Source organism: Parasteatoda tepidariorum, chromosome 3 (genome assembly GCF_982258835.1).
Source record: "Parasteatoda tepidariorum strain Cologne lab strain chromosome 3, Ptep-v5.0, whole genome shotgun sequence".
In the NCBI taxonomy this organism is placed as follows: Eukaryota; Metazoa; Arthropoda; class Arachnida; order Araneae; family Theridiidae; genus Parasteatoda; species Parasteatoda tepidariorum.
Genome location: NC_141757.1, coordinates 25548654 through 25561996, shown reverse-complemented (window position 1 = coordinate 25561996; position 13343 = coordinate 25548654). Strand labels below are relative to the sequence as shown.

General features: G+C 27.9%; 1 protein-coding gene and 1 non-coding gene across 2 annotated transcripts; both read right to left on the bottom strand.

The window, feature by feature from the left end:
* Positions 1 to 231: 231 nt before the first annotated feature.
* Positions 232 to 304, bottom strand: TRNAR-CCU (transfer RNA arginine (anticodon CCU)). Its single transcript has one exon. It is a non-coding gene; the product is annotated as a tRNA-Arg (tRNA).
* A 3650-nt stretch (positions 305 to 3954) lies between these two features.
* On the bottom strand, positions 3955 to 13342 carry LOC107439441 (UPAR/Ly6 domain-containing protein crok). The gene is made up of 3 exons (XM_043039230.3): positions 13056 to 13342; positions 9070 to 9252; positions 3955 to 5499 (listed from the first exon to the last, which is right to left on the bottom strand). The coding sequence occupies exons 1-3, from the start codon at positions 13114 to 13116 to the stop codon at positions 5276 to 5278; spliced, it is 468 nt and encodes a 155-aa protein (XP_042895164.1). The 5' UTR covers positions 13117 to 13342; the 3' UTR covers positions 3955 to 5275.
* Position 13343: the final 1 nt, after the last annotated feature.

Here is a 13343-nt window from a genome sequence, read left to right as displayed (position 1 = left end):
TTAACTCTTTTTGAAAAGTTTTCTTTTTCAAAAGGATCTTGCTGTAACCATTACAAATTATCTAGTGATCCGTAGGTAAAATTAAAGCTAATTTGAAGAATTTTTGTTTTCAAAAATTATACTTAAAAAAAAACGTACAAAAAAAATTTTTTTTTTCCCGAACATCGGATATTATATAACTTTTAATTACATTTCAAAGTAAAAAGTACATTCTACCAAAAAGTTGCACATTACCCTCGGCGGGACTCGAACCCGCAATCCCCGGTTTAGGAGACCGATGCCTTATCCATTAGGCCACGAGGGCTTGCAATACGAGAGATAATTTAGTATAATAAACAAATATTTAAAAGACATACAAAAAAGAAACTTGAGCATACAAGAAATAAATATATATTTAGGGGAACCATTAGAGTCAAGACAAATAAATCATTTCAATTTTTATTAGACTTTACTTAAACTGAAGAAAAGGGTTTTAATAACCATAAAAATTTTACCAAATGGGAGCATCGGTTATTCAACGAGAAGTAAAAAAATATTGTAACTTTAACTTAATCATTGTTATCTTTTATTTAAAATAACTGCATGAGTTAATTTTAATTTACTTTTTTTCAAATAATATAAAAGAAAGCACTCAACAATAATGATTTATTAAAAATAAACGCAAACCCAACAAATTATTTGAATTTTTTTAATATGTTATTCTATATGGAGAAATATACAATTCCTACAAGAAATACAATATTAACATTTTTATTTAGTTCCATATTTCAAAATTCTCCTTTATATATGATATGAATACATCGATAAATCAGGGGTAGGGGAGAATTATGGATTTATCTTCAGCAATTAATGGAGGATTGCTGGTACTAGATGGCGCCACCAACATAATAGAAAGTTCTTATTTTAATCCAAACAAATTTTGAACTATCATTTACCTTGCCCTCTTTGCTATCCGAATGTGATAACTTTTTATAGTGTAACATTTTAAAAATATTTACTATAAAACCAATACAATGAAATCCACGTAATGAAAACATAATAGGTGCATTAAATAACAGAAATTTATTGTGTTCCGCTAAATTAACTTAAAAATAATTCCGAAAAGTATAAAATTAGATAAAGAAATATTTTATTTTAAAAGTATATATAATACTAACATATTCTTATATCTACTTATTAAATTTTGTATATTATTTTTAAAGTTTAATACGAAAATAGCTTCAAATATAACAGATCTGCAATAAAAGAAAAAAAAATCTTCTGTTTTGTTCCCATATTGTTGTGCAACATTAACAAAGAATTTTTTCTTTTTTTTAAATTTTTAGTGACAAAGAAGATTGTGAATTAAAAATAATTAATATTTTAAGTAAATTTAATCATTTTTTAATGGTGCTAAAGTACTCAATTACAGAAGATCAATTCACTAATTAGCTCAATTTTGAAGATCAATTCGGTATTTTTTCCTAAAATACACAAATTTTTTTTCGATTTTAATGCAGGCTAGATAGGAACACATTACATCCTTTAAATTATTTGACGATATTCTAATTTTTCATAGTAGGCTCGTGGATTTTTTTTTTTTTTTTGATGTATTTAGTAAACACACAAAATAAAGAAAAGTTCAAATAAACTATTTTTCAATTCCTACTATTAGTTCACACTCTCCCTATATATATACAGTCGGACCCCGATTTAACGAATTCATCGGGACCGGAAATTTTATTCGTTAAATCGGGGTCATTCGTAAAATCGGGGTTAAAAAAAATTTTTTTTGTACATATGTATTATTAAAAATTACTAGTTATAAACGACTATCTAAGATAAGAAAGGAATTTCCTGTTTGACTCATAGTCCACGTGACAAACCCCCGGAAAATGACCTTGCAAGTGTAATATGTCTTATTGACTCTGCCCACCTATCCACGACGAATTTTGTTTTTCCCTGTTGCGGGCGTTTCTTTTGTTTGAGACGAATATGCACTTTTTCGACTTTATTCCTCCCAGGAAAGACTTTTTTCCCTTTAGAATCTGCCAATTACAAAAAAAAATGCAATATTTTTCTGATCAAAATTAATGAAAAATATTTTTTCCGGATGCTGAAATAATTCGTTAATTCGAGGTTAATTATTCGTTAATTAGGGGTTTTTGACTCTGTTTTTGCTGGGGTTGAAAAAAAATTCGTTAAATCGCGAAATTCGTTAAATAGGGGTTCGTTAAATCGGGGTCCGACTGTATTTATATCTTGTTAAAATTTTCAATTATTAATAAATTACTTTTTATTCATTCACTCAAATTCAATTACATTTTTTTAAACTTGTAGTGAATGGCACTTTATGTTTAATACAGTTTTTTCAATTATTATATTAGTTCATTAATTAAATTTAACGAATTAATTTTTCAATTCCTACTATTCGTTCACACTCGTTATAATTTGTATTATTACAAATTAAATAAAAATTTTCTTTGTTGAAATAGTAGGAATTTACTTCAATTTTTTTTTATATATTACTTGTTTCTATTTTAATTTTATTATTAAAACTGTTTTCTTTTAGAAATAAATTAAATAAATGACTTAAATATAAACTATTACCATAGTATAAATATTAATTAAAAATAAAATGCTTAATATAATATTAAGTACATTAAAATATTAGAGATTTCATATATTTAGAATTGAATTTTCATCGACTCTATTCTCTAATTCAACTTAAATTACATGGTTTTTTGCAGTTTACTTAGTAATATAAATGCTTTGACATTGTTAGATTATACATAAATTATAACCATTAAGTCCCCAACCTTTTTAGGACTTGCTATCATTTTCACATGACTAAACAGGAGGTGCTTGTGAATTGTGGCACAAAGTGAAAAACCCTGAAATTTTTATGTGAGAAAAATCAATATCAATTTCTATACCAATCATTATTCTTAGTGAACACAATTTTTTGAACTAGCATTCATAATTAAATTGCCTACTAATGAAGGATATCGCACTTTAATAATAACTAATTCAAGAAAACTTACTTCTTACAAGAATCGCGATATTGGATCTTAAAATCACGTGAATATGAATCGCAATATTAGTTTTTAAAATCGCTGATTATGAATCCCGATATTGGATTTTAAAATCACATGAATATGAATCTCGATATTGGATTTTGAAAAAGCAAAAATAAAAATCGCGATATTGAAGTTTTAAATCGCTTAAATACCAATCATGATGCATAATTTTAAGATCAAGTGAATATAAATCCCTATGAGTAATTTTTAAATCAAGTACAAATAAGAAAATCTATGTTTTATATTACAACAGAGTGAATACGAATCACGACATAGGATTTTAAACTTATGTGAATACAAATCTCGACATTGGCTCTTAAAAATGCATAAATTCAAATAACGATTTTGAGTTTTTAAATCCCGTGAATAAGAATTGCGATGTACGATTTTTAAATCGCATGAATATGAATTGCAATGCATAACTTATAAATCAGGTAAGTATAACTTATAAATCAGGTAACTACGAAAATCGATGTTTGATATGATCGCGTGAATAAGAATCGCGATATAAGCAGATACAGGGGCATCAAAAAATCCGCGAAACCTAACCAATCAAATTGGCGGAAGAATCACATGTGTGTAAACATCTTTTAAGTCATAAGTTTTAAAATGCCGTCGAATTAAAAATCGCTCATTCACAAACCAATTATATCCACAATTCGCAATCCACGGACTCATATCCACAGTCTTAAGATATGATGAATTCTGCAAATATTCGCCGAAAAATACCAGTATCTGCTTCTAGTTTTTAGATCCGGAAAAACCTGCACGAAACCGAAATTCTAGGCTACTCCCGGAATACAATCACTTCTGATTAAAGTATTTAAACTATCAACATATTTGCGATAAAATTAAAGAGACTTGAAAACATCTGTGACATTGATACAAAACAATATTCAGAAAAATAGATTTATTACATTTTTCAAGGAAATACAAAAATATTTCATAACCGCTAAAATGGACGGATGACTGAAGTTATAATAGAAGTTCAAAAATAAAAACTAACCCATGAGATTCTTCAAATAAATTTGTGGATAAAAGAAATAATATTTTAGTAAACAGAGAGTAATAAAAATATGTATATAGTCAACATACAAAATTGCAAAAAAAAACATACAAACAAAGATCATCAGGATAAACACAATCATTAATTTAAAAAAAAAATAATAGATTTTACAAACATACTAAAAAAAGAAACAAAAAGTTAACACAAATTTTTAGAAAAGTGAAAATATTGGAATTTTTAAAACAATTTCACAAAAATAAAAAAAGATATAAATCTTTGAAAATAGAAAGAAAAAAAATATCAAAAACTTTTTCTAACAAAATGATTAACTAAATTCTACTTTTTGTAAAGATGTAGAAATGTTTAATGTAAATGAAAGAGTGTACAAATCGAAACAGCAAAATATGGAATGTGCACAAAATACAAAATGAACTAAAAATAAAATTACATAGAAACATAATAAGTACTTGAATGTAATTTTGTACAAAGAAAAATTTTTAACTCTGTTTTTGATTTGATATGAAGAGAAATAAATATTTGAAAATAATATCTATTATGCAAAATATACTTATTAAAATGCATATATGAGTCAGTTTAACGAACAAAGATGTTTGAGAATAATAAATTATATAAGTTTCTACATTTTTTATAAATACAAAGTTTCCTTTACAAAGCAATTTTTACAGTGTGGAAATATTTACTCATATTTCCACACTGTAAAACACCATGGAACATTTTTATTGCACTGATACAAATGTACAAAGCATACATCCATTTTAGTAAAACAAATTATATTTTAATTAAAACATTAATCACAATATTATTTGTAACATTGTTATAGTTCAACAATATCTAACTATGATATTATTTTTGAAAAATAGAATTTAGTACAAAGAAAATTATTGTAAGCTATGTTTGTTTTTTTTTAAATTTTATAAAATACAAGCAAAAAATATCTTGGACTGCCATAAATTATTTTACATTTTCCTTCTCTTTTTTTTCCAATTCAATTTTATAATAAAATAACCAAAAGATGCTTAAAGGCAGTTTCACTGTGTAAACATTGTACATAGTTTCACTCACTGTACATACTCATTGTTTCATTCATTGTACATAGTTTCACGGTGTAAACATTTCATAGTACATTGTTTCACTGTGTAAACATTTCAATGTGCAAATCATCACAATCCCTTTAAAAAACAAGAAAAACCTAAAGAAAACCATACTTTAAATAAATAATTGAAAACATAACCACCACCAATGTGAATATAAAAGGAGTTCTCAATGTTCTTGCACCATTGCAACCATCTTCTGCACAATAGCATTCTTCCCAATAAACACCATTTTCTTTATAACCCCAATCACAGCCCCAATTGATACCTCTTTCTGAAATTTGAGCACATCTCCGCACTACTGTTCTCCAGCGTCCATCCCCTGCAATTACAAAACAAATGTCATAAAATTAAGAACGTAGGGCACTGAAATGAAAAATCAATTTAAGACACATATAGTTTTGCCATTAAATTATAATAAAAAATATATTAGAATATAGCCTGATACGTAACCTTGTCATAAGAAGGAAAAAGCAAGTTTACATAATTTTTCATTATCTTCAGGAAATAATTTTTAATACCAGGATTATAACAGTTCATATGAATAATTTGAAATTTATAAAAAGTAGAATGCTTGTTTAAAAAATATATAATACAGATTACAGTTCAATCTAATTAGAAATGCATAATTCATGGGAATGCGACATGTGGTAAAGAATATCTCCCAAGGAATCCCATTTGTGTTTGAAGTTTATTTATCACCAAAATAAAACTGACAATACAATGTCAGAAAATAATCACCAAATAATATGAATTGATACCATTTGCATTAGGATATAGCATTGAAACTAAAACAAATGCATTCTTAGCTGATTTTGCTAGCAAAATACCTTGACTTTTAAAAATAACATTTTACATTATTTCAAAATTAATCAAAATTAAATAAAATGTACTATAAACTTTGAAAATAAGATGCAAAAGGAAGAAAAAAAAATTCTGTTCTTTTCTAACTTAATTCAAAATTTTATTTTTATAATAAATTATTTTAATTAAAATAAAATAAAAACTATAATTTGAGAGTGATTAAATAATAATCTGAGAATTTATTTTTCCTGGTTATTTTTTCAATTGATTTTAAAACTTGGAAAATTATAAATGATAATTTTTGAAATGTTTGTTTCATGTTATATTTGGGGCCAGTTTTAAAAAGCTTAAGAAGTTTACAAAAGAACTAAGCAGAAGTTTATCCTTAACAACTTTCCAAAGAAGCTATATGATATTGGTTTGATGTTTCTGAATGCAAATAAATAGCGCTGATGTCGAATTTCATATTTTTAATTTTTTTTATTTGTACTATGTCCATTTCTTCCAGTACATACATGATACAAATTTTTATTGTAGTCTATTTTATTGTATCCTGATAAATTATTGAAATTCCACACAAATTTCTATGAATTTCCGCTCTTTTTTCCAAGGATGTACCAGCAACCCCAGAAATAAATTTCACCCAGAACATTACTAAAGTATAAAATTCGATAATAAAAGTTACTAATAGGGCCAGTTTATGACATCGCAAAAAATACCTACTGGGCAATTCCACGAAAGTGTCAACTTTTAAGTGAATTTTTTTTTTTTATGAATTGCATATTTTAATTTTAAAAATATGTTCAAAAATAGCCAAAGTCTACATATTACTGTTTAATTTTTGATAATTTTAAGTTTTTTGAATCTGGCAGCATTCTAAAATAATCACATGGCTGACAAGTGAATTCTTCACATTTGTGCTCAAATTGTTTTCTTGAAAAATACTTATAAAATAAAAGAAATGTATCTTTCTTTTGCAATATTTTGATAAAAATATGCATATAGTACAAAATTTAAACATTTAAAACATAGCCTTTAAGTCATTTTAAGTTTAATATATTAAATAAAAGTAACTTTTTTTTGTGTCATTCCGTCACACGTTTTAGCATATTTTTTTAAATAGCAACTGCGTTTGTCAATGAAAATGTGTATATTTTGGAATATAAAGCAGATGTGGCATAAGAATCAATGAGAAATTGTAAAATTCTATGCATTTGATTATTAACTTCCAATAATTAGCGTGACGGAATGACACATCTTCGGCGATGGAATGACAAAACGAGTCCTTGAGAAGCTTAGTCAAAAACTAGGGAATTATTTTTTTTTCAATTAACCTAATGGCTAAAACAGCTGTTGAAAGACAGATAAAATGTTGAAAAAGACCAAGATCCCCATGATATGATGAAGAAAAAAAACAGAGAAAGAAAGGCAGAGAAGAAAGCTTCCGCGACAAAAGTTGGACTTAAACTCAGAAGTGCAAACGCTGTTGTGTGGAGATTGTGTAAACAAAGAAAAAATCAAATTCTACCAATCTCTTCACATACAAATAATTTAAATTCCCTATACAAATTCCTGCAGAGTCTTGGTAAAGCCATAAAAAAAAATTGTACACTCACTTCCAAAATCACCAATAGAGGTAAAAAAATTAATTCAGTCTTTATGGGAGAAGTATTTAACATCGAACTCAAAAGAAACTAAGTGAGAAAAGTAATGTTGATGAGCTGTTTAATTTGGTTAAAAAAATTTTACTGTCAAGATGATGTCAGTCACAAGCCCCCAAGTATGAAGGATTCAGTCATAATACAAACTCTGACAGAGTAACGAAGAGTGCAGATGCAATATATACTTATGGCCTTAAAAGAGGCTTTTCATAAAGAAGCATATATTGATGTAAAGTGTGTCTTATCTCATTTTTGTTCTTATTCTCATTTTTGTTAAGTGTATTTCATTAATACCTCACAGCACATGCACCTATAAATACCATGTAATTGTGATGTTGTTCTAAAAGGCCAAACAAGATGCTGGCTGCTGTAAAACGGCACATAATATGTAAAAGAATTTTATGATTTCATAAAGTCGAAGCAACAAATCGTTGAAGTTTTGTTTTTGTCCAGCTATTCTATTTAAGCTAGACACTTGCTACATTAGCATTGCCAGGAACAAGAGACCTGCACTAGATGCTCATGTAGTTGAGAAGCGAATCATCAAAATTGGAATACTTTCTAATTTTAACCAAAACCAAGTGTATGATTTGAAAAGCCACTGTTTTGAAGAGGAAATGGAAAATACGATTGAGGAGTTCGGGTCTTTAATCATTGTCCCATACTGCAAAAAAAAAAGAAGGCACATTTATATGCAGCGCAAATTACTTTGATAAACAAAGACGATTTAGATGTTAAAGTATTTAAAGAACATGGGACAAAAATTGATTTATGCATAAATTTCCTGAGAACGAAGATAAGATGTGACATTGGCAAGTCAGATATAAAACCTCTTCTGAGACAACCTAATTTTCAAATTGTTGAAATTTTAACTGATTCTTACGTAAATATTAATTCTGTTTATCTGTTACATTCTGTTTATCATTTACATATTAATGAAACATTTTTTAAATGAAGACTTTCTTCCATTAAACTTTTTGTCATTCCGTCACAGCAAATAGATTTTAATAACTGCTAGCCAACCTGAGGTTAATTTTCCAAATTCACAATTTACATTGCTTACACATTATACTAAAAGTAAAAAATAGTTCAGGAAAATAATAGTTGCAAAATTCACAGAAACTACCAGATCTAAGCGGCATGCCGAAAGCTTGGTTGCCAAAATGTCATTCCGTCACACAAGTAAAAAGTTCATAAAATTAAAAATAAAAAAAATACAAAATTCTTTTTTTTTTAGTTTATGAATCACATTATACCAATAATAATGATATGCATGAGAAAAAATCATGTTTATTTGAAATTAGATGCATAGAAACTTCAATTAATTGTCATCATGCAAGTCAAAATGTCATTCCGTCACATATGGAATTGCCCTACTTTGTAAGACTACAAAAGGCAAATGTGAAGTACTATAGAAAATTACTTACATATGAAACCTCTAGGACTTTGTTGAATACTTTTATAACAAAAAGTTCCAGGCGTGACAGCTTCTTCTCCCAAACAATCAACTAAAGTGTTTCTGTCAGCATCAAAATTTTCATAGGCACCACAATTATCTTCACCTTTACCTTCTTGATCAGAACTACACTGGTAACATCGTATTGCATTACCTAAAACAAAATTTAATTAATTATATAATTCTGTTCTGGTTACTAATAACACATTTAGTTATGCAAAACACTTTGAAATAAAACCAAGAAATAAAAACATAACATTTTAAAATATTTCTAAAGTATTCAAAAGATATTTTGAATAATGATAAGCTTTAAAACTTACTTTGGATAGAGCTTTTTAAAATATATATATATATTTAAAAGATGTAGTATTTTTCAAAATCCGAGCATTTTATATTGGTTGAAAAAAGATGTAGCTCAGGGATGCACAACCTATGGCCTATGGGCCTGGCCCTCAAAGCCACTTAACCCAAGATTTTGAGAACTACTTGGTTCAAAGACCAAGAACTTGGCCCCTGAACAATCTAAAATTCTAATAAAAATATGAAGGGAAAAAAAGTAAAAGAATTTTTTTCTAGCCCTGCCCAGTAACAGAAAGTTACTAACATAGTTTAACAGCCTTTTTCAAAGTAACAGACCATGATCATTTGGTTATGTAAGTTCTATTTATACATACAATGAGTTTAAAGTTAGCAGTGAGATGTAATTACTTATTGTTTGTACAAATAAGCTAAAAAAGAAGAGAAAAAATCTGTAGCAAACCAATAAGATAAAAAAAATTATAATTTTAAATCTCTAGCAACTGCATATTCTAGCATTTGATACTGCATTTGTAACAAATTTAGTTTCCTGAATGATAGCATAAATTTATATTCAGGATAAATGTAAACTTACATTTTTTGTTAAATGCCCATGAATTTAAGATAATTTGCTCTGTAGTTTAATAGGAATATTTCCAGTGTTTTCATCATAGAAAAAAAAATGGGTGAGAATTTCTCACCCTTTCTCAAAAACAGGGTGAGATTTCAGAAAGTTAAGTGAGATTTCTAAAAACTAAAAAAACACAAATAGACTTGAAAAAAAAAAACCATTTCTTTTATTATAATACATTTTTAACGTCTTCTATTTTTTAAAGCATTGAATATTCTTGCTGCATCATCGTAGAAGATTTTGCCTTTACTAGGTATTTGTCCATCTTACATTGGTGCATAAAAAATTTGAACGTCTTACATGAAAAAACCTTACCTACGGTAAACACGTGGTTGCAGAGAAATGTGTTCTGAAAGGGGTTCCGTGGTTCGGTTGTGTTCTGTTGTTCGAAAAGATTCTGATCAATACTGGTAAATAGGGAAGCTAGATAACGGAGCAAATGTTGAAAATAAGGAAAGATCCAGGAAAAAAAGTGAAACGGATTTTATTCTAAATAGCGTAATTCGAAGCTTCTTCCAAAATGCGAGAAATTCGCGAATTTTGAAATTGATTTATAGAATGCGCGAATTTCTCGCAGTAATAATTTTTTAATGTGAGAAAAGAAAAAAATATGCGAGATTCTCGCGTTCTCGCGCTGTAGTGAAAACACTGTATTTCCTTAAAAAATTATTTACATTAATTATTTTTACTATCTGCATAAGACTAAAAGCTAACTATACATCTATAATTCCTTCATATTACTTTCAACAGAATCTAAATATTACTTGTACTTTTATAATGATAGATAGCATCAGAATTCTCCCTAGGAATAAAAAAGGGCAGGACGCTTCCTCAAAGAAAAGGGAGGGCACTTTGAGTTTTGAAAGGGGACTCACTTAACGTTGTAAAAATTTATCAAAATGTGTAATAACTGAATTTGAACCTTAACAATTTTTAAATTACCCTCTTAAACTATTTTATGTGCATATTTCAAAAAGTAATTCTCACTCATTATTAAGAGAAAAATTTCTAGTCTGCAAAAATAATTAAAAAGACATGCTAAAAGACAATCACTGTGTAAAAATTTTTTTTTTCAAAAAGAGTAAACTAAAAAAGAAAAGATTAATGATAAATAACTTGAAATTTTCTTTCAGTAATTTAGGCTGAAAATTATGAGAAAATAAATATTTATAGATGCCTTTCTCTTTTTTTTTAATTAAAAGAAATAAAAGAAAAAGGCATTTAAAAATAAATTGAAATCACTTAAATTCATCATATACCCCTGAAAAAAGAGAAATATAAAAATTTGACCAGTTTTGTCTGAACTAACACATTCGCTGCCACCAACGCACTAACGCATCACCTACTGGTATGCCGACGACGCGCTAGCTTGTCGATCAACTATGATAAGTTATATGCTCTCTGTTTAGTGTGGCTTTGGGAATTCAAAGGAGAGGTTGTTTCGGCACGTTAGTGAAGCATTATTTTTTTATTTTTTGTGGCTAGTTTTCACGATTTTTGCTTGAATTTTTTTATGTGTGTGACGACTGCCAATATCTGTATATTGCGTCTATTATTTGCAAATAATTTCAGTATTGTTTCATAAATGGTACTACATATACTTGAATGGTATTCCGTTTTATTCCTTTCAAGCTGCTATTCTATGCAATATGCTAGTAATTTCGGAGAATATTGATCAGACGCCCTGGTGCGTCAGTGGCACTCACGAAGACAGGTTGAGTCTGTGTGCCACTGACGCTCCAGAGCGTTGGAAAAAAAACACTCTCTAAACAGGAAACTAATATATTTCTTCGTTTTTCTGGTTTTCTTAGTAAAATATAAGGAACATTTAAACCATTAAAACCCTGTTTTGAAATCCAGCTTCTGAGGATGGAAATATTATTTTTGCAGCGAATGTGTTAACTGGTTAAAAGTTTAAACAGTTAATTCTGATAAAATAAATATTTGTAACAGTAATCAGAAGTAAACCTATAAACACAGAAAACTATCTACTGTTTAAACTATGAATTATTTCTTTAATGGAATATGTATAAAAAGGCTGTGTTTTATAGGATGGCAGCTTATTTTTACAAAAAGAGCAGGCAGAGCGGGCAGCCCTTAAGAAAACACCAAGCATTAGAATGGGTTATTTTTTTAGTTTTCAAGCCTAGGCTTATATAGTGGTTTTAGCAAACTTTGAATAGACTACAAATGAATATATTTAAACACAGATATATAAGTTAAGATAATCAATTAATAATGGACTTGGTGAGATTTCCGTAATTCCCTATCGTGATCTGTGGCACAATAATCACCAAATCTTGGCAACTTCCGAGCAGTGGCCGCAAAAAAACATTACTGAAATGAACCAACTCAAAAGGTATAACTTATAGCCACAGCCCAGTAAAAAATCAAAAGGCTTTTTTTAAAAAAATTTGCAAGTTTAAAATCTATTTGGCACCTTGGCGCTACAGATCATGATACAGTAACATATCCCATAGCCACTCCCGGGCAAACATCTACATGCTTTATTTTTAAATTTTTCCTGAAATTTTAGTTTAAATCTACATGTTCTATTTTTTTAGTGAAATTCCAATAGCTTTTAAAGAGGTCTGCCTTGATTAACCCTTCCAGAAATTTATTTAATATTCAGTTTACAAGAGGGTAGATGTAACCAAAAAGACTATTGGAATTTAAAGGTAATATATTCGATGTTAAATATTTTGAATGTAAACCTATATGAATTATGTACGACCTATTGAATCAATAGCTATTTATGGAAATATACCTCTGAGTTTTGTGAGGTATGAGAAATGTGCATGAATACAGTAGGATGCGAGCGAATACAAAAAATTACCATTCGTAACAATTTAATAAATCACGTATTAACAAACAAAGTTATATAGAAATAAAGAGTAAATAAGATGATAGTAAAATATAAAAGATAATTTCGTAAATTTGAGTAATGATTAACTGCACATACAATGCATTATGTAAGATAGTTCTTGAAAAAAATATCGTAACAATGGAATATCATATTTTTCATTTACCTGAACATATTAGAGTTAGGAACGTAAATAATAAAATGATCATTTTAGGAAATGTATTCATTTAAAAATAAATTAGAGGTAGAAATCTAAACAGTTTACGAAATTTTAAATGTAAACAATTAAAAGGTGTGGTTTCCAATAAACAGTTACAGTTAATAGTCACCTAAATTTTTTACACAAAATATGACTTTTATATTAGAAAAAATATTATTCAATGATTTAAAGCTTGGCGTCAATAAAATTTATACATTTTGAGGTGGTAATCGTTACGTAATTTCTTTTAATCTA

Bases quoted from the DNA above. Each gene is read 5' to 3' on its own strand.
- LOC107439441 (XM_043039230.3), bottom strand. From the start codon at position 13,116: ATGAATACATTTCCTAAAATGATCATTTTATTATTTACGTTCCTAACT. The intron at 9,253-13,055 runs GTAAATGAAAAA...ATTTTGTTTTAG, and splicing joins CCTAACTCTAATATGTTCAG to GTAATGCAATACGATGTTAC. The intron at 5,500-9,069 runs GTAAGTAATTTT...TTGTAATTGCAG, and splicing joins AAGTCCTAGAGGTTTCATAT to GGGATGGACGCTGGAGAACA.